General features: G+C 47.4%; 1 protein-coding gene across 7 annotated transcripts in view; it reads left to right on the forward strand.

The window, feature by feature from the left end:
* The window catches only part of MTCL1 (microtubule crosslinking factor 1), a 119,392-nt gene extending 98,006 nt beyond the window's left edge, over window positions 1-21,386 (forward strand). For 5 of the 7 annotated variants that reach the window (XM_088019736.1, XM_088019735.1, XM_028123933.2 and 2 more), the window contains 5 exons: window positions 2,730-2,984; window positions 8,207-8,503; window positions 9,870-9,901; window positions 13,931-15,470; window positions 20,940-21,386. In XM_088019736.1, coding sequence (XP_087875862.1) covers window positions 2,730-2,984; window positions 8,207-8,503; window positions 9,870-9,901; window positions 13,931-15,470; window positions 20,940-21,134 — 2,319 coding nt within the window. In that variant the 3' untranslated portion in view covers window positions 21,135-21,386. Of the gene's footprint in view, window positions 1-2,729; window positions 2,985-8,206; window positions 8,504-9,869; window positions 9,902-13,930; window positions 15,471-18,244; window positions 18,284-20,939 lie in introns of those variants that run through there. The other 2 variants (XM_088019737.1, XM_088019738.1) reach the window with 1 other exon arrangement.
* Window positions 21,387-26,422: the final 5,036 nt, after the last annotated feature.

Raw genomic sequence — 26,422 nt, forward strand, 5'->3', positions numbered from 1 at the left:
TTAGACCTCTCCCAGTACTGAAAAGAGCTCGTAGACCTTCCACGACGTGCCCTGGAGACCCTTAAAAGCAATATCACCTCCTGTCCTGAGTCCACTTGCTCAGATTGTTTCTCCAGGTTTCTTCCAACCCCTTGATCATGATGGGAGGAAAAGTCTGTGCATCTTGGATAATCTACTTTCTAAGCCCTATTTTGAGGCAAATCTTAAAGTAATTAAAATTTTATATGAATTGGCTAGGTCATGAAAGAAAAAAAAAGTTGCCCAGAAAGGAGACATCTTCCAAATGGCTTTGATAAAAGATGAAAGAGTCTGTCATGTCAAAAGAAAACAACCCCCCTGGTACCCACAAGTTCAGCTGCATGGCCAGCTGGCCTGGGGGGCAGTGGATTCAGGCTCACAGCCCCCGGGAGAGCACAGACACTGCCTTTTCCACAGAGGAAGCAGCAAAGCAGAGCAAAACCAAAGCATCAGGCCAGGCTGGTGGAACCGCTGACCCAGTTCTGAATCCTGCCTACTTGCCTGGTAGGAGATTCTTACGAGATGCCCTGTTTCTCTTAGTGCACAGCCTGCAGAGACAGCCGTGGAGGCAAAATGAGTAAGATGCTCTCTGGTGAGCTGCCTTTAAAACTATTTTAAAATATGTTTATGGGGGAGAAAGCTAAATATTTTCAAAGATGTAAGTGTAGCTGAAGAAAGGAGGCCTAATCTTTGATATGAGCCAATTTCAAAATATTTCATCTTTGTTTTAGAGAAACCTGGTAGCCACCCACACACATGCTATACAGAAAGCCTCAGGGAGAATCACTAGACACAAAGAAATAAAATTAAGACTTCAGACTTAGAAGCCAGGTGGTAATGGGTAAAGATTCATCTTCCGCCCAAATCATTTTAAGAAGTTTCTGAAACAGTTGCAGCCCAGGAAGCAATGAATGTGGGCTAAAGCTAGTTTATTTATAATACTCCCATCTTTACTCTTCTTCTACTTAAAAGCAAGACAGGTGAATTCTACCAAAAGTTAAGTATTTTATCTCAGTGGAGGCCATGTTGTGTCCATGGTCAAATCTGTGATTCCTTCAATTAACCCCCAAGTCAGGCCTTGTTCTAGGTGCCAAGGATCCAGCAACAGAGAGGACATTTTTTGAAGGGGCTCTCAGTGCACTGGGAGACCCAGACAAGGGCTGTAATTTATAAGTGTGATAAGTGCCCCACCAGGCCTATATACACAGTGCTGTCAGGAAATAGGGGTGTGCAGGCCATACACCTCAGCCTGAGGGTTCAGGGAGGGGTTGTTTGTGAAAGTCCTGCTTAGAACGAGTCTCAGAAGATGAATAGGAGTAAGTACATGGAAAAGGAGAGAAAGAATGTTTCAGACAAAAAAAGCATCATGAAAAAAAGGAGTAAGTGTATCTGAGGAGCTGCACCTGGTCGGGTATGAGGGAAAAGAAGAACGTGCAGACAAACAATGAGTCATGGAACACTACATCAAAAACTAATGATGTAATGTATGGTGATTAACGTAACAATAAAAATTAAAAAAAAAGAACGTGCAGAAGATTGAAACATTAATCCTGATTTTATCAGGGAAGTAAAGCATTTTGATTTACATTTGTAAAAGATTATCCTGGCTTGGAGGAAGAGAATGGATTAGAAGTCATTGGAATTGAATGGAGTAACATGGTCCATAGGTAAAAATCCAGAGGTCTGCTGAACTAGAATAGGAAAAAATGCATCTTTATGTTCACTGCTCTTTCACTAAAATCGATCATGTTCTGCAGCAACAGTGTGCTCCCAGCTCCCTCCTCCCATCCTCTGCTCTTGTTGCCACGGCTTACTTCTATAAACACAATACATTGCAACTGGCTTTGCTTTAGCCACTCAATAATACTTTAAAGCAATTAAAAATAGGGAAAAGTGAGCTTTTACTTGTATTTCTTATGTCATTTCCAGTGTTCATTTTTTGTGTAGATCACAGTGTCTTTTAGTATCCTAATCCTTCTGCCTGAAAACTTCCATCATTTCTTGAAGTACAGGTCTGCTGGCAATGATTTTTTTTTAATTTGTTGAAAAAGCCTTTTTTCCCTTTATTTTTGAAAGCATAGATAGAAGTCTTTCGAGGTGGACGTTTTCCCTTCCTCAGCCCTTTAAGATGCCACTCCATCGTCCCTGACTTGCATAGTTTCAGAGGAGAGGTGTGCTGTCATTCATGTCTGTGTGTCCTGTGTCTGTCTGCCTCCGAGGTTTCCTGTTTGGTTTTCAGCAGTTTAACTATGATATGTCTAGATGGAAAATTTTTTGCTCATTTGTTTGTTTTGGTATTTAATCTCAGGGATGTTTAATGGATATTTATTGTAGACTGGTAGGTCCCACCGATGCTCCATCCCTCGTTTCCATGTGGGGGCTGAGGATTTAGGGACAGACGTGGACCTGCCCTCAAGGAACTCAATATAAGGGCAGGCAAGATATGGTGGTAACTGAGTCAGGAAGTGGAGCTGAGAAACAGACTGCAGGAAGCTAAGTGGACTCACTGCTTTACATTTTATGTGACTCCCTATGTCAAATGTTCATTATTAAGACTTTAAAAATGAGAATTGTTTTTTTTTTCCATGGGATTGGTCAAATCTTGGCTTAAACATGTTTCCAGGGATAATATGCAAGTGTCCTGTGATTTTCTTCACCTGTTGATGTAAGATTTGCCAGGGGTTAAGGTCTATGTCTTTCCTCCTTGCCAGCTGGAAGAAAAGACTGAGAAGAACTTGGGAGAAGTAGGCGCCTCCACCGACAGCAAAGGAGCATTCAAGAAGGAGAGGGAGACGCACCAGAAGCTCCTCGCCGACAGTCACGGCCTGGTCATGGACCTGCGCTGGCAGATCCATCACAGTGAGAAGAACTGGAACCGGGAGAAGGTGGAAATTCTCGACCGGCTGGACAGAGACCGGCAGGAGTGGGAACAGCAGAAGAAGGAGCTCTTGTGCAGAATAGAGCAGGTAAGGGAGCACCCTGGCACCAGCGAACAGGGAAGAGAATATGGACAACTAAACTGACCTGGAGATCAGAGCACATGGAAAAAACATATATATATATATATATCAGGCTAATGTTTCATGGGCTTCCTGAGGAAGAAGAAAAAAATCATAGAATTCTAGCATCGGAGACCCAGACTCAGCCCTTACATTACACAGATCTTTTCATTGCAGAGTCTGTAGGTAACTTCCTTGTGTGTGTATATACGTGTGGTATGTCTGTGGTCAGGGCTGGGTGGGCGGGGGGGGGGGCGCTAATATTCTGAAGGAATTTATTTTATTTATTTTTTTAATAGTTTTTAAAATGTTTTATTTATTTATTCATGAGAGAGAGAGAGAGAGGCAGAGGCAGAGGGAGAAGCAGTCTCCCCGCCTAGCAGGGAGCCCGATGTGGGACTCGATCCCGGGACCCTGGGATCATGACCTGAGCCGAAGGCAGACGCTTAACGACTGAGCCACCCAGGCGCCCCCTGAAGGAATTTAAAGACTAAACTTGAAACATGAGGTTTTTTCAGGTCTTATAAGGTGTGATTCCTGCCAAAAAGCAAACTACCTTTTAAGTTTGCCCCTAAAGATGTGGTCACAGTGGCTGCTCCAGCTTGAGTGGGATTGCTGCCCATTAGTAAAGAGGTTGCTCAGTTAAGTTGGAAATCAGGCTGTTTGCACCTGCTGTGGATATTGCTGAGCTGTGATTAGGGAGGACCGTATCAGGGGAGGGAGCTGGTAGCTCATCCTCTTCAGCTAAACAAACAATGCAAACACCCAGATGAATTTAGAGGGAGAAGGGGAGTTGTTTTTCTACCTCCCAGAGAATCATTCTCTGCATTGCGTCAGCTTAAGACAGTTTGCGTAGTTGCGGTCATGCCTGAGTGATGCACAAATTAAATTTTCACATTAAACTGATAAAGTTTTGGAATTCTTCTCTGGCTGGATTTTTACATAGCATATATGGTTTTTGTTTGTTTTTTTTTTTTATTTCAGCCTGTCACACTTAAAAATTTATGAGGCCTCAAGGTAATGTATTAATCAATAAGAAAATGAGTTCAGGAAAAATAACCTTATTACTCTACTACAAATACCCATACTGCCTGCATTGATGTGGGAGCCTTTTATGCTCTATCATCCCCAGATGTGATACCTGTGTTATGCTGGTGCAATGGCCAAAGTTAGTTTCTGCATGCTGTTGGGGAGGGAGAGAAGGTGAAGGGACTAAAAAAAGCCAGGAGCCCCTGGCTCAGAAACTGTTGAGTTGAGAAGGCACACTTCAGATAGAATGGTGCAGAAGTTCTTCCTAGATTTGATTACTCACACAACTGAGTCACACCATATTGGTATTTGATGTGGTTCATTTCAAAATTTCCCAAAGTCAGTCAAAAGAAAGGTGGCTGCTTCCTGCTTGGCCTAGAAATGCATCATTTGAGAAGAATCTTCTATATTAGATCCCCTATGTGCCTGTGCTCTCCTGAACAGATCAGTGGTTAGGTGGAAATTGCAGGGGCAAAAACGGTCACAGATTTATCATATCCAGCTTTAGTTAACCAGTGTTTCAGAAACTCCAGGCACCTTGTTATCAGGGAGGTTCCTTCTTGGCCTTCCCTCCAAGAGCACTCACCCTGTCTCTCCTGTGGCACAGCAAGGCCATCACAATCCCTGCCACAGCCCTTCTGGGTCCCCTTTGCCTGTTAGCTGTGGGCTCTTTGGTCTTGTCATAGCTCCTTTTTGGAAGTCACAGCTTGGATATAATTTAAGCAAGTCTTTTAGGGTTTCACTTTTGGGAATGAGGAATTCCTAGTAAAGGAAAAAATAGTAGGACATCTGATGATAGTGAACTTCTGAAGAGTTAATGACCAGGGGAGGAGCAGTCACCCCATTTTAAGACTGTATTTTGAAGGGTAAAATTGGGCATGCGCTAAACCCCATTTCCGATTCAGGTCAGTCTTCCAAGTCAGGACTAGAGCGGTTCTACCGAGCCAACAGCCTCAGAACTTGAGTCCTCAAGGTTAACATCTCTGAGCATAATGGATTCGAGACTCGTGGGTTCCAGGCGTTCATCTGTTCCTGAAATCTGTGGGGTGAATCCCACAGGCTTTGCACAATGATCTCACTGCTGTTTTTAGGAGAAGATTTACTGCCAGTGAATGATGCTTCAGATATGCAGTTGTGGCTTTCAAAAATAAACCCAGCCTTTTCCCCCAAATAGTCAGCATTTTAAAAGAAGATTTTATAAATCTTGTGCCCAACCCCAAAAATTAGACGAAGCAGTTATAGTCATTCTCTGCAAAAGAGGAAATTAACCAAAGTGTGTGTGTGTGTGTGTGTGTGTGTGGATTTCATTTATCGTTCGTTAATTTTTAGCTCCACATTCCATAGAAAAACAAGGAATACAGGTGAACATTCTGCATAATATATGCTCTTGATATTTAACTACTTGGTGAGCCATGTAACCTTGACTTTGATAACCTAATACAGTTGGTGAAGGAAGTAACACTAAATCCATTTTCCACTTTTAGAACACATGCTTCGTACTTGTCCAGTGTCATTAAATTCCTACATAATTTCTGCGCCACATGAGGCATTTTTATATGACAGAGGACTGTGGGAATGTGGTTAAGGTCACATAACACATGCCATCTATCTTATCAGCATCCCTTGTCCCGGTCCAGATTTGATTGGGCGATAGTTAACTTTTATGGAGTCACACTACATTTCTCCGTAGAATTAAGTTCCCAGTTAGCATGCAGATGATATAGGACTCGCCGCTGTACTGAAGACCTAAAGGAAAGACCATGTGTCATTCTAGTCTCCTTCCAGTAATTTCCTTAAATCAGCTGCCTCTACAACCTGAAAGGCCATTCTTTTAAAACCCGATCACAAAGTGACCTTTTTTCTTTTGACCAGTTCAGGTAAGGTGACACTGTGGAGGGTTTATTGTTTCCTGTATTATTTGAAATGCAAGTCTTTTCAGTTTTCTACTTGCATTAAAAGTTGTTCTACTGCAGGATTCAAAGTACAGTGGGTGCTGATGGCTGGTTTGAAATGACTCTCCTAAGAAACCCTATCCTTTTAAGGACCCATTATTCTATTACAACATCCCAGAGGCATCTTAGCACCAGATACCTCCAGCTAAACCCATTCCAGTTCATTTTTAGGAAACCTAACACTGACCAGCATTAGTGCGCATTGCTCCTGGCTGCCTGTGTTTATTTTTGAATACCCACTGTGCTGAGTTAGAATGTGCTCCTTCAAAGCCCTCCTACTTAGTCATTCTTTCCTCCTCTTCACACACACCCTCGGTGCACATTTACAGCTCGAGTGTGATTCTTGCATTTTAATTCCTTGCCCAAAATAGCTTAGAGATGATCATGTGTTAGAACTAAATTGCGCTGACATGCATTAGATAAACTTTATAATAAAAAGTTTTCCCTTTTTGTTGTTTTTTGTGTGTTAAAGAAAACATTTAGCATCTTTAAGGGAACTGGGAAGGACTGTGCCTTGGGGCAGAGGGGCAGGTAGAGATCAGAGGGGCTGAGCTGAAACCTGGAGTGATTGGCTTGTTCCTAATTCAACTGTGACCCTGCCTCATATTCTAACATTTAAGCTCTGGCTGCTTGAATCTCCATCTTTCTCAGAAAATGAAGATAATCCACTGTCTCAGAAATGACTAAAAATGAGTAAAAGTCCTTCATCTCCATTATTTTATGTGGCTTGGTTCCTGATGATGCGCAGGCCACAAACTTACCTCCAGCTCCTGGACTAAGGCTTCAATTGGGACACAGAGGTGTAGTTTGTGAAAGATGCTTGGTTAAAAAATAAATTAATGCTTCCAGGGGAGTTGTAGAACTTCCTGGCGCCATCTCAGCACTTGAGGACTGAACACCTTTCTTTGACAAATCCAAATGTCACTTTCACCCTTCAGATAACTTTCTTAGCCAAGAGGGCAGCTGCCATGGTGGTTGAGTGTGTGAGCATGTCATCCAGTAAAGACCCCAGTGGAGATACGTAGGTGGAACTCTCCTCAGCCCTCTGCTGTGCTTTCTGTGCATGTTTCGAAAGGAATGCAGTGAGGAAAGCTCTGGAGAGTCCAGGGGGAAGTTTACAGCTTCTCCAGGGAGTGAGCATCCACTCTGCACGCCATTTCCCTGCCTGTCCCTGTGATTTCACATTGGCTCCCTTCCTAAGTGGCTCCACATGGTTCATTCTAGTGCCGTAAATCAGCAAGGCGTGTATCAGCGCACCCAGACCCCAGGGAGGTCAGTGCTGGTCTTACTGACAAACAGCGAGCCCTGCTGGGCTCGCCTTGCTGGTAGCCCCCGCACTCCTCCCCTCCACAGCGGGCAGCTGTGCGGTCCCCACTTAACAGATGAGGACACTGAGCTGGGGACCACTGGGGACTTCACTCCTGCCAGCAAACCAAGCCACAGGACAGTGGGCCCAACTCAGACCTTCTTCACTCTAAGGGCGCCTGCGTGTTCCCCACTATTTCTTCCTGCATTTCCCAAGTCAGGCAAAAAAGGTATGGTTCTAAAGTATGTGGCTTTTCCTTCTTCAGTCAGTCCAGATCTTTCATTAACTTGATAGCTAAGTTGTAATCCTCTCAAGCAAAGTTCGAAGTTGTTTTTGACACCCAGTGGTTACAACCCAATTCGATCACTTGGGTTAATAGACGGGACCCATGCCAAATGATTTGGAAATAATAGTGTTGGAATGAGGAAACTCTGCTAGTCAGGAAAATCAAATTCGCCCTCAGAAGTTTGCTATCACTGATGGTTTTCCAGTGAGTGTGCCTTAAGTTCAGAAGGTATAAAAAAGAGTTCTAAATATGTCATTTAACAATGTTCAGTTTTTAAAAAAATAAATATAATTTCCCATGAACAGTACTCAAGTTATATACAGTAATATATATATATATATATTTATTCTCATCAGAAGGAGTTGGCTCGTGTGTGTGGTTAATGCACATTTTCCAGTCTGGATAAAATTGTGATTTTTTTTTTTATTTTAATAAAAACATCTGTAATGTTGTGTTACTTTTGAAATTAAGGTCAGAACTTGAAGAACATTTACTTCTCCCAGTCTTTCCTATGGACCCAGATGTAGTTCCAAATTGTGGAGAAGCAGCAGTCTTAGGGAGAGCAACTGACAGAAGAGTGAGACTAATGGTTTTCATTTTTTTAAAAACCCTCAAGTTGCAGAAAGAAAACAGTCCCCGGAGAAGTGGCAGTTTCCCCTGTGATCAAAAGGAAGGCAACATCCGCCCCTTTGCCCACCCGGGAAGCCCCCGAATGCCCCGTCCCTTGGAGATGTGGCCCTGTGCAGACACCGACTCCACCCCGTTTGAAGACCGGCCGCTGTCCAAGCTGAAGGAATCGGACAGGTGTTCAGCACGGGAAAACCTCTACTTGGACGCCTTGTCTCTAGATGATGAGCCAGAGGAGCCTCCAGCCCGAGGGCCCCAGCGGGAGTTCAGGAACTGCCTCCCCCAGGTCAGCCTGGGATTTGGGGTCCAGTTAACTGCTGCAGGACCAAGGGGTTGTCAGGAGACCTGGCCACCTGGTCAAGCAGGCTCGGGCTTTGCAAATCACAGCCTCTGGGTTGAGTAAGCATGAAACCTTCACAGTGCTAAGAGCTTTGCTTGGTGGTCCGACCCCAAACTCCTAGTATGCGCTACATTCGATTTCACTTGGCCAACTTGTCTCAGGTTTGGAGACACAGGACTGTGTCCTGTGTAAACAAAAGGTCTCACCGATGAGCAGGTCCAGTGGAACCCACAGGAGGAGAGAATTCATTCTGGGACGTATAGGTCTGCAACCTGTCTTTAAATCCCAGCAGCCTTCTGATTCTAAACAACTTACTGGTAACAAAAAAAATCTGTTCTAAAGCAAGTACCTCACATTGGGAAATAATAAGTATCACTAAACAATGACAGGCTATAAATTCTTATTCTGTGCAAAGGGGGAAAAATCCAACACTTTGAAGCCATGTGTAAATTAGATCATCAGCAAAGCGGTGAGCTAAACTCTGGGCTGAGATTTCCACGGCACAATGTCAGGTTTTTCTGATTATGCCCTTTCTACAACTGGGTTTTAAAACCGGGTTGGATTTTAGGAATCATTACCTGTGAGTCAGTTTGACAGTTGCTGTACCTGTCACTTAACCTGTCTGAAGACAGACTTCGAAGAGTTCGTGTCAAGTAGTGTTGAAATGTAGGGCAGCTAGATTTCAGTGAGGTGTCTGTGAGGTCAAGTACCTTCTCAGCAGTATGTAGCCAGGTGGCATGACATCACCAGGATGGTGCCCTGTTTGACCCTTTGGCAACTCCCATGGTGCAGTTGCATAGCAGAGAGGAAGCAGCCCAGGGTCGGGAGCCTGGTCCCGACTGTGTCCACTGTGACGGGGGGCCCGTACTGAGCTGCACAGAGCACAAGTCATTGTCAGTTCGCCTCTGATTCCACATGGCAGGGCTCACAACTGAGAAAGTGCTCAAGCGTAAGTCTGTTGCATCGCCTTCTACAGTGAGGCCGAGACCAAGGGACATAGCCGCCCAGCTTCCTCTCTCGGGGGCCCCATCTTCCCTTTCCCCACCCCCTCCTCCTCCTCTTTCTCTGTCTCTGTCTCTCTCTCTCTCTTTCACACACGCGCACACACATACACACATTCAGATGTGTGGGTTCTGGTTTTATTATACTTCAAAGGGCTGAGGGACAGGAACATTCCCGACCAAAACTTGGCCTCGGTGTACATTTTAAATGGTATTTTCCTATGGTCGAAGAGCAAAACAAATCACTTAGCACGTTGAAAGTGCCTGGCAGCCTATTAACTGATTCAGACGATCTTATTTCTTCTTTATAGGAAGAAGAAAATCACAAGGGAAATCTTCAAAGGTAAGACTGACGAAAACAATAGTCGGCTACTGAAATTAAAGGCTCTTGGTCTTAAAATTCCATTTTGTCACCGCAGTCTGTGGTAACACTGTTTTGAGAATGACTTAAAGTAAGACTTCTGAATAAGTAGTTGCTTTATTATTATTGATTTCATAAATATGGCATTTTCTGTTATTAGCAATGGAAAGGCCAGAGACACACTGTGCTCACGTGGGTGTTAGTATCATGGTGAGAACAGTTATAGTTGTGTATTGTGTGTATAAAGGAATGTTGTGTCCAGTGGTTGCTGGAAAGTCCACAGAAACCCCCCGCTTCTCGTTTAGTCTGGAAAGACTCCCTCTTGATGTGCTGTGAGACATTTTATATACTGGGCATTTAAAGCTCTGCCCGGAGGATTTATTAAAATATTTCCCGGCCCTAAACCTTAAAGTAAATACAAAGTAAGTGATGTTGGTGATGTTAGTTATCGTCTCTTTTAGCTCATCTGTATGATAGGATATATCTGAAAAGACATATCTAAGCAAATTTGTTTAAGCACTAAAAATACACAACTGAGTGGAAAGATTTCCTGTACCCAACTCCCCCACCCCCCACTCCCCACCCCTGACACATGCTTTTTCTTTATAGATGAACACATGCTATTTCCACCACAGGAAACTTCTCCTCAGGGCAGTCCGCTGTTTCCAGATCTCCTCATCTCTGGTTTCCCTATGAACTTCAAGTCCATAAATTACTATCTCCTTCCCATCTTGCCCTGTATTTGGTTCATCCAAAACCACCCAAAACGCCTGTGGTGCATTTCTGTCCTTCAGGCTCTGTCTTGTCTGGTCATTCTCGGACAGTCTAGGGCCGCGTTCGAGAACTAGAGCCTGGTTTCAAATGCACATCTTCCTCTTGCCAGCCATGTGCCCTGGGGTGAGTTAGGTAACCACCCTGTGCCTCGGTTTCCTCATCTGTAAACAGAAGGCGTTTCAATTTCTTTACAGCTTAAATGTGTTTCTACACATGAAACAAAGCAATGCCTGACAAAGAGTAAACAGTCAACAAAGTTTAGCTATCTTCACAGAGCTCTTCCCTGCATAGTAGCTCTTATTTTTTTATTTTTTGTTAAAGTGTATTTATTTTTTGTAGTAATCTCTATACCCAACATGGGGCTTGAACTCACCACCCCGAGATCAAGAGTCGTACACTCCACCGATGGAGCCAGCCAGGCGCCCCCCCTTTTTTATATTAATTGCTGCTATTAATTTCAAAAGTCATCCATACTTAGAAAAGTTAATCTTAAATTAACTTATGTATCGGGGCACCTGCATGGCTCAGTCGGTTAAGTGTCTGCCTTCGGCTCAGGTCATGATCCCAGGGTCCTGGGATGGAGTCCCGCATCGGGCTCCCTGCTCTGCATGAAGCCTGCTTCTCCCTCTGCCCCTCTGCCCACATGTGTTCTCTCTCTCTAGCTCTCTCAAATAAATGAATAACTTCTTTAAAAAAAAACCTTACCTATCTAAATGTCCGAGGTAAAAAAGTACGTGTGTTGTCCCCACCATCCCCTTCTCCCTCTTGCTTCTAGCAGTTTCCTGTCTTCCCTCCGGACTTTCTTCTGTGTGCCCTCACGTGCTGGCACGTGTCCGATGTGTCCTGGATTTGTATCTGTCTTGCTTTGGCCACTGCTAAGGCTGATGTGTTCCCTTTCTCTGCCCACATCACCTCTGTTCCATGAAATCCATCCAAGGGCTGGAGGCAGAAAGGCCCCACACAGGTGCACTGGCTTACCTCTGAGGGTAGTTCCTACGTGGGCAGAAACGGGGCTTACAAGAGCTGTGTCCAAGAAATGCAGAAAGGATTGGTGTTTCGGTACCCACGGAGCACTTCCAGCCCCCAGTGAACAGCGTTCTGAAGCTCATTTTTTCCTTTAAGATTTTATTTATTTGAGAGAGAGAGCGCGCATGCACGCACAAGTAGGGGCAGGGGCAGAGGGAGAGGGAGAGGGAGAAGCAGACTCCCCACTGAGCAGGGAGCCCGATGCGGGGCTCTATCCCAGGACCCTGGGATCATGACCTGAGCTGAAGGCAGCTGCTTAACCGACTGACCCACCCAGGCACCTGAAGCTCATTCTTAATTCAGCAGCTCCTTGACTTGGCCAGAGGCTAGAAGAGAAGAATCACACTTACCGGAAACTGACCCATCCCTTTGTTTTCTTTCTATTTTCAGTGCTGGTTGTAGCCAGCTTTCTGTTATTCACTGGGCCATGGGAGGGTTTGTAGATTATTTCTAACAAAAAAAATACCACTAACTTTTGCCCCTAGTGAGAAATAACAAGATAGAAGGCCTACTGGTATCATTTGTAGCCTGCTCTCTTTTACCAGGGTGGCGACCACAATGGCATATGTTCCCAGGGTGAGGGCAAAGGCACCCGGGGCTTTGCCTGTTCTGTGGGCCAATCCATGTGGCACACAGACCCCAATTCTGGTCTCACCATCATTAATGGTTTCTGCAGTGAAGTAACCCAGGTACTCTCCATCTGGGACCCACTTGGCAGCACCTGTGCTGGTCTGAAGCCCTAGGTATTTGAACTTCTGTTTGGGGTGTGCAGATATGAGTATGTTCTATGAGAAAGTGGTCTAGTTACAGAGACAGTGAATCTGCATATGCAACCCCCCTGCCCCAGCAGGAGGGATTTCTGGCCAGAGGGTCCAGGCCTGAACCTCCTTCCTGGCCACCCCTGCTTTGCCCTGGGTGGGTTGACAAGCTGCCTGAGCGCTCCAGCAACCTCCTGTCTTAGCATTTTGGAATCCCCAACACCCCATACGGTGCCTGCCCTGGCCTATAGGAGGCAGTCAGGAAATTCATACCAAATAGAAATATATTGAATGAAAGCACATATATAGGGAGGAATCTACATCCAAATCCATATCCATCAGGCAGCACTTACCCAAACCTGGCTGTTCCTTTAGCTCACGCATCTTCACCCTCCCGTGTGTTTGTGTGTCTGCAGGCATCTTCCTCTTGTCCAGGAATACAGGGAGAACAAGAACACAAGACAGGCTGGGCTGTACAGGAGGGAGCAGGGGGAGGGAAGAACCAAGCCCTGGTGGTAGATTTCGACAGAGCCGGATGGAGTTTCCGTTTGAAGTCGTATTTGGAAATTACATGCCCACCTGTCACACCTTCCACCTCCCTTCTTTGCTCTACATCTTCCATTTGGCCTCTGGAGATGGCAGTCAGTACAGTTGGCCCCTGAACGACACGGATTGAACTACACGAGTCCACTTAGATGTGGACTTTTTCCAGTAAATACAGTATAGTACTGTAAATGTATTTTCTCTTCCTTATTGTTTTCTTAATATTTTCTTTCTTTAGCTTATTTTATTACAAGAATACAGTGTTTAATACATACACAAAGTATGTGTTAATAGACTGTTTATCTTATCGATAGGGCTTCCGTTCAACAGTAAGCTACTAGTAGTTAAGTTTTGAGGGAGTCAAAAATTGTACATGGGTTTTCGACTGCACGGGGATCGGACCCCCTAACCCCTGTTGTCATTCAAGGGTCAACTGTACTTCACTGGAAATAGAGGATGAGGCTGGCGGGAGAACGGTCGTCAGGTGATGGCTGCGATGTTGTGGTATCCAACCCCCTCCGCGTATACCATTCGCCAGTTTGGGATCAGGCCGGGCTGTGTTCTGTCAGTAACGCGAGCACCTACCGCAGTGCCTGGGACTCAGGAAACCCCTAGTAGGTTAGGAATCGGAGGCAGTCATCAGCCAGGTGTCCTTCTTGCTATGGAGCATCCACAGGCCAGAATGAAAGCATTCCAAAGTGGGTTTATATTTTATTTTATTATTTCATTTCATTTCATTTTTTAAGCCCCAGGTGATTCCAGTGTGCAGTGACATTTGGGAACCACTAGGTTACAAAGTCACCTCTTGTGTGGGCAGGACTCGCGTGCTTGCCCCAGGTCAGGAGTGGCAGGTGAGCACCCTTCCTGGCTGGCAGGCAGCTGACATCATCTTCTCTCCCACTTTTCCCAGGGCTGTGTCTGTGTCCTCCATGTCTGAGTTCCAGCGTCTGATGGACGTCTCTCCCTTCCTGCCGGAGAAGGGCCTGCCAGCTGCCAGCAACAAGGAAGACGTCACCCCACCCCTGTCTCCAGACGACCTGAAGTACATCGAGGAGTTCAACAGCAAGAGCTGGGACGAGAGGCCCCCAGAGCCCTGGGCAGACAGGACCGAGGGGGGGCGGGCAGGGGATGAGGCCAGTGCCGAGCCTTTCCCCGACTCTTCCTGGTACCTCACCACGAGTGTCACCATGACCACGGACACTGTGACCAGCCCAGAGCACTGCCAGAAGCAGCCCCTACGGAGCCATGTGTGCACCGAGCAGGCCGGGGTGCGGCTGCTGCACAGCCCACCCGCCGTCCGCAGGCTGGACAGCATTGTGGTGGCTGGGGGTGAGGGCAAGGGCCGGTCAGAGCCCGAGTGCCAGTTTCCCACAAGCAGAGCCAGGGTGGGCGCTGGAGACACAAAGGGGGTTCCCTCAGAACATGTGCTTAGCAGGTGGCCTTGTGCCCCCTCCAGACACCCCCGAGACTATGTGGAGGGAGGGCTGCGCCCCCTCGAAAGTGCCCTCTGCACCCCCCTGGGGTTTGCCTCCCCGCTTCACAGCCTGCAGATGGCCAAGAACATGAGTGATGACATGAAGGAGGTGGCCTTCTCTGTCAGGAATGCCATATGCTCTGGTCCCCCCAAGCCTCCACTCAAGGACATGGCCTGCCAGACCAATGGGTCCCGGACAACGGGGACACAGACCGTTCAGACCATCAACATTGGCCTGCAGACCGAAGCCCTGCGTGGCGGCGCCGTCACCAGCAGCCCCCACAAGTGTCTCACGCCAAAGGCAGGGGGTGGTGCCACACCCGCGTCATCTCCTTCCCGCGGCCTTAGGAGCAGGCAGGTGGCCCCCGCCATCGAGAAGGTGCAGGCCAAGTTTGAGCGCACATGCTGCTCCCCCAAGTATGGGTCTCCCAAGCTGCAGAGGAAGCCCCTCCCCAAAGTCGAGCAGCCAAATAGCAGGACCTCCCTGGGGCTGGCCCCAAAGGGGTGCAGCGAGTCGGCCTGGGCCCGCTCCACCACTACACGAGAGAGCCCCGTGCACACCGCCATCAACGATGGCCTCTCCAGCCTCTTCAACATCATCGACCACAGCCCTGTGGTACAGGACCCCTTCCAGAAGGGAACGCGGGCCGGGAGTCGGTCTCGCTCAGCAGAACCTCGGCCGGATCTGGGCCCAGGCCAGGAAACCAGCCCCAGTTCCCGGGGACGGTCCCCCAGCCCCATCGGGGCTGGCTCAGAGACATGGAGGGAGGAAGGGGGAGAAGGCACGCCCTTGAGGCAGGACTTATCTGCTCCCCCTGGTTACACGCTCACTGAGAATGTAGCCCGGATCCTCAACAAGAAGCTGTTGGAGCATGCCTTAAAGGAGGAGAGGAGGCAGGCCCCCCACGGGCCCCCAAGTCTTAACAGTGACAGCCACATGGGAGAAACAGTCAAAGCTGAACCAGGGTCCATCGAGGTAATAAGGCTGAGTATTCCAACCCTCACCCCACCAGCTCTTCTGTTTAAATGCCAGGAAAATATGTGTAAACCTGGGGTTTTGCTAGGTCATCTGATTTCAAGGATCCTTATCCATAATAGGTTCTTGTGAGCTGGGAAGATACAGGGTTTATGGGAGAATGGTATAGGCAGAAACACAAGCCCTGAGCTACTCCTAAAGAAAAGTTCATATTATTGTCCTCAGTGATCCCTTCTTGAAGATGTAGCTCGAGGTTTGATTCAGGTTCGCTGGTCTGGTATAGGTGATTGATGCTCGTCTGTTTATCTGGGCCTTTCACTTGGGGTTATAATTTGCCCTCTTTCTGTGTGAATTTGTGTCCTAGAAAAGTGTATGTGTGAAATGTGTGAGAGTCACGTCAGGCCTCTCTGCATGCTCCAGATCTTTATCCAGGACAACACAAGAGGTGTGCCAGAGAGGGTGTGATAGAGTGGATGCTAGAACATCCTTCATCAGGATTGTATGAGAAGGTCTGGATTCCAGTGCTGGCTTCAGTACAGAATAGCAGTCCTCTGTCTCACAAATCCCATGCCCCCTGCGACCACGAATCTCCCTGGCCGTAAAACCAGGTGAGACAGTTGGATAAGATCAAAATCCTGCCTTCATACGATGTGATTATTACTATTACCCCCCTTACATCTCTCATCATCACACTGTATATGACCACACATCCCGGCACCTGTTATTACTATGTGATTTTTATTACATCCCCCTTAGCATTATTCACTGATCGGTCAGCAATGAATTTTGTTCTCACACATTTCCACACGCAGTATGTCCATACTACACCACTTTAAAAACAATCCGCGTTTCCACTTCAGGAATGAGCGAAACAAAGCCTGACAGTAATGCTGGGACCGAAGGCATGGGGTTGTGGGCCTGGGGCGGTGAGGCCGCACATGGTCCCCGCCAGCGTCAGACACTGTTCGGCCCGGGATCCCGCGTGCAGACTGGAGGGTGAGGCCGACTCACCACTAGCCCAGATGGACAGACTCCACACCCGTGGAATCCAGACACCCCTAACCATTCTCCAGGCGGCTCCTGCAGATGGCAAGGGTCGGAGAGGAGAGACACACACTCCCTGGGCTGCAGCCCTGGCTTCACAGGTGCAGAGACGAGGCAGGTGTGTTTGCACATTTCCCCGGTGGGGGGGTGGGGGGGGTGGTCAGTGGCTCCCAGGCTAACCCACCAAGTGGTAAGTCAGCTCAAAATACAGAGTTTAAACCACGTGAAATTGCCAGTGACCTACAGAAATGGCAATTGCCATTTCATTCAACCTAATATTGATAGTATGTTGGCCACGTTCCGAACATACGAGTCTTTGTGATACAGTTGTTTACATGCTCTGAGAAGAACAAATACCAAGGTTGAGAGTTCTTGGGTGACAAATGGTGTCTTCTGCGGGCTTCTGTTACCCCATCCTTCCAGGGGCCTGAGGTAGGTGACTCACTACTGCCAGAGGGCTTATTTGTGTGAATGCCCCACCTTCTTCAGGCTCTGGAGGAATTCGGGGAAATGAGGGCTCTGTCCCAAAGCATTAACTGGGTGTGTCTGCAGTGTCCATTAATGTTAGAAACTAAAGAGAAATTCATGTTTAGGAACCAAAAAGGGCTTTGAGTTACAACAACTGCTCCAGGCAATCTGTGATAGTAGAAAGACAACCGCTTAATGGCTAAATCACAGCTCCAAGGCGTGAAAATGGTTTTATCAGTTCAGAACTGTGCCTGTCCCCCTGCCACTTGGGTCCTCTGTAAAGTGTTCAGATTTTCTTCTCACTGGGTGTGTTTGATACCAAAGAGATGATTGGCCAAGTTGGGGGGATTCAGAACCTGTGTGGAGCCTTCACTGGCAGAGAGTAAATGTGGGCTCTTTTTTCCTTTTCTGTTGGAATTTTGCTTGTTCTAGATTCCAGTGCAGTTCTTCCTTGTCTAAACTGACTTCCTATATTAGGCCTATTGGAAATCCTTTCCCATTACTCCATAAATTATGTAGTAAGTAGTTCTGGGTTTTCATTCCAAAATTACCAGGACTAATGCGGATCATCCAACCTGCCCTGAGCGCCCGGCTCTGGGCCCTTCCCTGAACGCTCCGCCGATGCCTGGACAGGGACCTCCCTGGTGGGGGGGCACAACAGTAAATTTCCCTTGTCTTTTCTCGCTCCCGCCCCATAGCTATATTTACCCTCTTTTTCTCTTTGAAGCTGTAGCACCAGCTCCACCCTGCAGAGAAGCTAAGAGGGGAGTTGTGGGGTGAAGGAAAAGAATAATCTGGAAATGCAGTGCTATTCTTCCCTCCCGGGTCTAGTGGACAATACAAGGGGAAATTTTCAGCGTGAGCAATGACCACGTGATCACTGTGACTAAAACAGATCATTTAATCCTCTGTTTCAAATACAACAGTCATGTGACTCCCATCTCTATGCACACCGAAGGGTTTCTGAAATGTGAAATGCTAAAGGGCAAATGAGGGAAGAACAGAAAGCAGAAGGGAGAGGTCTGTTGCTGTTCCGGCCCGAGGGTCCTTCCGTGCTCCGGACTACCTGGACCCAGGCAGAGCGAGGCCTGTGTACGGGCGAGGGCACCTGCCCGCTTCTGCAGGCCTCACGTTTCTCCTGATAGCTGTCCCTGGAACTGCCACCAGGCTTGTTGACTTTAAACCTTTTACTGTTCTTTTTTTAAAAAAAATACTTTCCAACCTACTTGCTTTTCTTTTCTTTCTCTGTCTGTTCTGTCCAGAACCAAACTGTCTTACTAACTGCCCCATGGGGACTCTAGCCCTGCCTGCCTCACGCCGTAAGTGCTTTCTACCTTCTTTGCACACCATCTGGAAAGGTCCTCTGTGTAATTTGGGGTTGGTATCTGACACTCAGAAATGAGGCCGAATCATACCGGATAGATCTGCCCTGTCCATAGAGCCCGCCACCTGCTTGCACTGGCCTGGGGTCCATAAAATTCAGGGACCGATTGGTAGGCCAGACATTCCAGAGATTTCTGCTCTCTGCTTTCAGGGGGTAAAGGAATATTGGCCAGAGAGGGGACTGTCTCGGGCATAGAGGCCTGGCCTGTGGGGGTCTGTGAGCCCAGTGTTTTCCCAGTCAGCTGCACCTGCTCACTGGTATTCGGGAGGCACATGCACATCACCAGATGCTGTAATGAGGTGTGACCTTAACACAATGAAGCTTTTCTCTCTTTTTCAACAACTGCACCAGAAGGAATAAATCCAAATGTATCTTGTCCTTCCAAGTGATCACCATAGATGACATAGTAAGCACTCAATAATGAATCAACAGCAAAGCCATCCCTTGTTCCAAAAAATAGCCTCAGAATTGCTGTCTGAGCCTGAATCAAGGCTGAAAAAATACCAACATAGCATTTGATCAAGAATTAGTCGCCCACCCACCTCACCCACTGGTCTTAACTTGGAGTGCTAAATGCAAAAATGCGATTGGCTCTGAAAGACGGAAAAAGGTGCTCCCAAGATAAAATGGCCGCATAGCCCATTGCAGTAGCCTCTCAGGGAAGGACAAGATGGTTTGCTTGTCTGTGCTGGTGTGTTACTAAAGAAAAGGCTCATTCTTGAACCCGTGGTCACACAATTCTTCTAGGCGTTCACACGGGGAAGAGGTGGCACCACACTGATCAAAAGCCCGTTCTGGTTCAGCATCGGCCAGGTGGAAAAGGGCTGTAGTGGTGTAGGAAAAAAACCTATGGTAGCAGCCATCGCAACGTTCAACACCCTGCCACACGTGTAACACGCACCACACACTCATACACAGCACATGCAGCACATAATACGCACAAGATGGCCCACAACGCGCACACAGCGTATCCTCCGACACATGATGCCACACCTACACAACACGCTTATACACTACACAACACACAATACAAACACGACACAACACACAAATCTTAATACCAGGAGCAGAGACAGAAAAAGACTAAGAGGTGGCAGATTTCCCAAGCCCCGCATCAGCGGGGCATGCGCAGGGAGGGGCTGAGGTGAGGGGAGGACAGCTCGCCCCGCCTAGTTTGCATTTCAGCTATTTCAGGCTGGGCTTCGTGGGCGAGGTCTTCCTGGTTGCCATGATTCCCATCAGCAGAGTGCTTTTCTAATCAAGGCTTCCCCATACTGTGCTACGACGACGTGCAGTCACAAAGAGGCCCGGACGGTTAGGAGGAGTCTCCAGTGTTCATGCAGTTTTCCGCTGGGCCCAGGGGGAGGCGGGGACCACCTCACTCCATCACTCTTCCAGAAGCACCACGCCGGCGCTCCATCTTTCGCCTTCCCTCTTCCCCCTCCTTCTCCCATTGCCCATGGACACAGCCCACCGTCTGGTCTCTGCTGTCACTCCCTGCTCCGCAGACTAAACCGCCCTCATCCCGGCCTCTGCGCGCTTGCTCGTCACATCTCTGTCGGTCCGCTGCCGCCTTTCCCGACGGGCTCTGAGCGCCTGTGTTCTCTGGCATTCTTCGTTGCAGTGGCTTACCATCTTGGCTTTTTCTCGTTTGAATGTCCCTTGGGCGGCCGGGTTCCGCCCTGTGGAACTCACCGTTTTCTCACGCCCCCACGGCCCTCCTGGGCACCAGCATGCTCCAGGTGTGGGCATCCTTGGTTCCTATCCTGCAGACTAAGTAGATCGACACTCATTAACACTAGAAAAGGAGCACGGGCCCTTGAGAAGTATGATAGGTGCTTGGCCCCCCGGTTGAGTGTGTCGTGCATGATCTATTCTCAGAAGGCATAGGATGCCTGTGACAGAAGCACAAGCACTCTGATTCCACTTTTTAAAATGCTGCAGCAAGGAAAGGTCATTAAAGAAAACTAGACCAAAGTTAAAATTTCTGCCTGCAGCATTTTTTCCATGTCGTGGGAGTTTGTTTAACCCACTGCCAGTCAACTTGGAATAAGCAGTAGCAGAGTTCGTTTTAAGGTGAGTCTTGTTGCTAATGCAGCTGGATAAATCATGGGTCTCTTCATGGGCCTCCAACAGACCAAAGCATAGGGAGGTTGGCCTCTTAGGCCCGGGTCACTGTGGCTAGTAGATCATTCAGGAGCGCCAAAAGGTTGGGGTCAGCCGGGTCAGGATGTGACCAGGTGGCCTGTGGCCTTCCCCACCTTCCATCGGCTCCAGCCCAATTCTGAAGATGCTGCACAAACATATCCATCTCACGGCATTGCCATATTTTGATCATAATTTGCTATCTTCTCATTACTGTGCCACTGATCATCCGAGTTGAATTTTTCACTTAACATTTTAAATTATGCTCCCTGAGCAAATATAAATTAACATTCCGAAGTTGCCCCTGATCCATTGCATTGACCTCGAGTCTGTTGAGAAGTGTGTTTGGGGAGAGTCACTCCCCACCCCCCCCCCCCAAGGAACTGTCAGTCTGAGTAACCCTGTCTTTCTCTTTCTCGGCTTTGAAGGAACTACCTTGTTCTGCACTAGCTCCATCCCTAGAACCCTGCTTCTCCAGGCCCGAGAGACCAGCAAACCGTCGCCCTCCGTCCCGTTGGGCCTCCCATTCCCCTACTGCCTCACCGGCTCAGTCACCCGGAGACCCAGCCTCGTTGGAGGAGCTCGGCGACGAGGAGCCACCCGGGGAGAAGACACACCTGTGACGACTGCAAGTTTGCATGGATTATCGGGGAATAATTCCCTATAATTTGCATAACCACACCGTTGTCATCAACCAAGCTCCGCCCACAAGAAGAGATCTAGCTTTCCCAAGGTCAAAGAATGTTTTTTAAAAAACACACAGCTGCTGAATGTCCAACCTGTGAACCTGAGATGTTTCTAGAACGAAACCGTAAACGTGCCTGTAATAACTTAATTTTTTTCATAGCTCAGAAAACTATTTTTGTCTCCATCTTTTTTACACACAGTATATTAAGAAAAAAAAAGCTAGATAAGATATAAATTTAAAAAAATAAAAGTTTTAAAGATGTACATTTTAAGAGATTCTGAACACCCTTGCTCTCAATACTGACTGCCTCTCTGTTAAATTTGCACTGTTACACTGGTTTGGTTTATTTCCACGTTGAATTAGACTGTTTTAAGTTAATTTTATTTTGTCAGTGTTTTTGTTTTTTAAGAGTTTTTTGAAATGCGTCAGACTGTCTGATTCAATGAACTTTTTTGTAGTGAAAGAGCCATGAAGCCAGTCGACAAGACAGAAATCCTCTCTACAGGAGGGGATACGCATCTGCATTCTTACAAAGGTACAGAGTCCTCAGCTGGGCTTACCAAATTCGCTGTATAATCCACATCCTCTACTCGACTCGCACGTCTTTGGGTTCGAAGCGCTGGGGTGCATGTACATATCGCTACTGTGGTCTCACCATCGCCTGTAAGTGTGAGTCATCTGTCCCACCGTAATACGTTGTGAATCCCTCATACTGTACTTTTACCATTGTCCTCTTGCATCGAGATACAACAGCAATGGCATTTTTAAATTATTGTTAACGATGAACTGGCAATATACAGTGTTTACTCAAAATTTTCTTGTTTAAGGAAAAGCACTACAAAAAGTCAGGAGGGTACCACACTGAATCAAAGGATGGTGCCTCGGAGTCTGTATGAGACCATGATGAAGTAGAAATAAAGCCTTTACAAGATGGCGGCCTGTGCCGGGACCTCATGTTTCACGTGCCCTGCATCCTCTCCTAAGGGCTCAAGCGACAGTTTTCCTAGCCAGGGGAATCAGGGAAAGGGGAGGTCCTGCTACTAACACACCTCACCTAACTAACACACCCTGAGTGCGTGGTGTGCCACAGCTTCCCTGTTCTCTGTAAGAGCGTCCTGGGGTTGATGAAAAGGCGACTTTGTTGTGGTTGAAAACATGGCGGGCATGGAGGTGTGAGGGAACTGTTACCCACAAATCCAAATGTGCCCAGCCTCCCTCCCTCTCCCCTCCTTGGGAAAGTGGGAGTGGCCAATCACCTAGCCGGTGCTTCCCTCCCTGACCGAGAGATGTCCCCCGATCTGTCAGTAGGTGACAAGAGTAGGGGTTTTTAAAGAGGTGATGCTGCCAAAGAGCGTAAGAACTACTTCAGGCCGAATGTCCTTCTCTAGACTTGCTGACAGAATAAGCTCGGTTCCCAGTGTTACCACAGTTACACCTTTAAATATTTTCCCCCAAAATGGAAAATGGCAGCTATCGGTGAGGACGTGGAGACACTGGAACCTTGGGGCACTCCTGAGGCAGCCACTGTGGAGAACAGCATGATGGGTCCTGAAGGGAAAGCGAATCATCTGTGCTCCAGCAGCTGTGGTCATAGCCCAGAAGAATTGAAAGCTGGGACTTGAACACTGCACACTGATGTTCACAGCAGTGTGATCCACAAAGCCAACCAGTGGAAACACCCTGTCAGTCAGCAAGAGAATAAACGAGATGTGGTCTGTCCACACACTGGAATACTGTTCAGCCTTAGAAAGCCAGGAGATTCTGGCACATACGTGCTGCCTACCACATGCACCAGTCTTGAGGATGCTATGTTAAGTGAAAGGAGCTGCTCAATCACAAGAATAACAAATACTGTATGGTTCCACTTCTAAGAAGTACCTAGAGTAATTAAATTCATAGATATAAAAAGTAAGATAATGGTTACCAGGTTACAAGGGGAGAGAAAAGAACAGGGAGTTAGTGTTGAATGAGTACAGTTTCTGTTTGGGATGATGAAGTTCTGGAAATGGATGGTGGTGATGGTGGCTCAACAAGATGACTGTACTTAATACCCCTGAACTCTACACTTAAAATGATTAAAATGGTGAATGTTAATGTACATTTTACCAGAATAACGATTTTTAATGCAAAAAATATTCTGCCTAACTACTCTAGACATGGGTGCCAACAACAAGTCAACAAACCTTACTTTTGTGCCTATCCTGTGCCCACGGTAAATGCTGGAAGGTGCATTAGTGTTTCTCCAGTTGGAAGCAACCAGCCAGCAGGAAGAAGGGAAATCGTTGGCACTCATAACTGGAAAAGTGCTAGAAGTGCAGTCACAATCCAGAGCCTCCAACAGCGCCATCAGGATTCTGCTCCCAACAGTCAGCTACAGTGGCCCCCAGCAGCTCCTATTTGTTGCTCAACTCCTGGAGAAAGAAGATCTCTTACCAGTGGCTCCAGTAAAAGCCCCAGGAGTCCTAAATCTCATGGGTCTCCTGTAACTCACATGTCGCTCGCTCCCTGAGCCAACTGCTGACAGATTTGCCCAGCAGAGGAGAACCAGGGTGCTGGCAGAATAGAGGCGAAGGTGCCTGGCAGGCAGCGAAGGCAGTGTGCCCCAGAGAGAACGTGCTGTCTGGTTTCAGTGAGAAGGCAAGAGAGGTTGTTGAGTGGGTGGGGGCGGGGGGGCCAGTAGGAGCAGAGGTGGTGGCAGTAAGTACATCAGATGGGAGCAGTGACAGGCTCATGGGGCTGGAAGCAGACCCTGGAGTGAGCAGAGCCACACCATGCAGTGCTTTGAAAGCCAGTTTGGAACTTTTCCGACCGTCCAATTTTCTAATAGTTGGGCATATGTATGCTTGAGTCCATTTGTTGTGGAACTACTCCAACTCCTGCAAAAGCAAGATAGTAAGTCAGATGAAATCATTTGGACTCCTGTCCACATGAATGCCTTGGGCAGCTAAGTGGGTAATGCTGGGCTCTGAAAGGGGAGCAGGTGAATCAGGGGCCAGCCTGCAGGGAGTGTCTGTTAATATCTTCAGGAGCTGTCCTCAATATGCCACTTACTTTTATGTCCTGAAGAAAGAGGCAGAGGCAGATTCCTGGAGCCCAGTTAGCAGCCCTCACACGTGGGGCCTGCCCTGCCCATTGGGTCGGGACCAGCACCAGCCGCCCAGAGACAGATATCCTCAAACTGTACTCGACCTGGGCTTTTTTTTTTTTTTAATATCTGTGCATTCCCTGATTTTAATTTTTATTTAGTACATTTGTGTTTCAGTCTCTTTTTTTTAAAAAAAAGATTTTATTTATTTGGGAGACAGCACAAGCGGGGGGAGGGGGAGAGGGAGAAGCAGGCTCCCCACTGAGCAGGGAGTTCCATGCGGGCTCCATCCCAGGCCCTCGGGATCATGATCTGAGCTGAAGGCAGACGCTTAACCGACTGAGCCACACAGGCGCCCCTAGCGTAGTGTGTTCGAGGTTTAGCCATACTGTAGCATGCATCAGTGCTTCGTTCCTTTTATAGTCAGACGCTATTGCATTGTATGGATGCACTTACATGTTGTTTACTCATTCATCAGTTGATGGTAACGTGTCTATTTTTAAACCAAAAGGACATGCTTTGGCTATTTTAAGCAAAGCATTCCCCAGTTGCCAAAAAGGAGGCAATTCATAAATAATTAAGACACTTATCAATCAACTTACAGCATTGAGGCACTTTGGTGTCTTTAACTTTTAGGCATAGTTGTTTTCACAAGGCCCCCAGTACGTCTTCTGCTCACCTTGCTTGTCTTTGGTTTGCATTTAGTCCTTTCCACATCTTTCTTTGAATGCAGTGTGCACTGAAAACCAGTATAGCAAGAAATCAGGCTGAGTCATAAGCGAGCTGGCTGTTTGAATGGATCTGATGACACTGGGTCTTTAATACACCCTGGGTCACTAGAATCAGTGTGGCACTGCTAGTGGAAAAATCTGGATTTGAATTATGGTTTGAACACTTAAAGTAGTACAACCTTGGGCCATCTCTTGAAGACTCATTTGAAAAACAGCAACAATAATACCTACATCCCAGGCTTGTAAGGATCAAGATTTATTGTGTGCAATATCCTCTGCTAGGGGTTGCGAACACCAGACATGAACAGAAAAGACAAGCTCCTGCTTTTGCCGAGCTTCTGTTCTAGCGATGAGAACCCGGAGAACAGAGGTGGGAGTGTGGTGTAGACGTACTGAAAGACTCCCCTAGGGAGATACCACTTGAGCAGAGGAAAAAGCAGCTGTCAGCTGCAGGTGGGCAGAGGGACTAGCCGGTGCAAAGCTGGGATGAGGAGTGCGCATGCGCCCAGCCTGTTTCAGGAAGCAGAAGAAGGCCATTGTAGCCTGTGCAAGAGGGGGAGAGACCAGGGAGCTTGGGAGAGGCCCCGTGGCCCACAGGAAAGTGTTCGGATTTTCGGCTAGGTGGGGGGAAAAATCCACTGGAAGATAATTAAAGCAGGGGAGTTACTGTTTAGATTACTGTGATATAAGAATAAGAACGGGGCAAGGTTGGAAGGCATCCTGGTCAAAGACATTTGTGTTGACCCAGAGAAGCCATGATGGTTTTTAGCTCCTCTTATTAGCCACATCACCACCAGGATCGCCACCTGCTGCTCATCAAGAACCCGGCTTTAGAATCTTCTCTTCAGGATTCTGCAGGCCCCACCGCCAAACTCCAGGATCTACCCCCCGTGGTTCTGATAAAAACTGAAGGAAGCCCTTATTTATTCGGTGGCCTCTCAGGCTGGGCCAGCAGTCCGGCCCATGGCCTCGGGCCCAGAAGAACCGGTCTTCCCTCTTAGCTCCCATCCCTTCGGGGACAGAAAATCGCACAGCAAGGTTCGTATTCGTATTCCCGTGTTGTTGCATTTTGTTTTGTTTTTAAGCTCTGATCTGTCACAAGGAAGTTGGCACTTCTGAGCTATCATCCATCATTTGTAATTTAATAGAAGTGGCTTGTCTCTGTAGGGGGGGGAAATGAGGACTCCAGGCCCTGGGGGTGGTTGAGGAGGGCTTGGGAGGCAGTGATAGGGCCTGAACAACCTAATCTAAAAGAATGGGATAGGTTTTTCCTAGGCCAGATTCCATCCATTAGATTGAACGAACCCACTCCATTCCAATGACAGAAGCTTCTGTAACTTCCCAGTGAGCTAATAAACTTCAGCAGGGTTCCAGGACTCCAAACCTCATCATCCCCACGGTAATCCT

Source organism: Eumetopias jubatus, unplaced genomic scaffold (assembly GCF_037043125.1).
Source record: "Eumetopias jubatus isolate StellerSeaLion01/CBP00866 unplaced genomic scaffold, mEumJub1_p1.0 scaffold_16, whole genome shotgun sequence".
Lineage (NCBI taxonomy): Eukaryota > Metazoa > Chordata > Mammalia > Carnivora > Otariidae > Eumetopias > Eumetopias jubatus.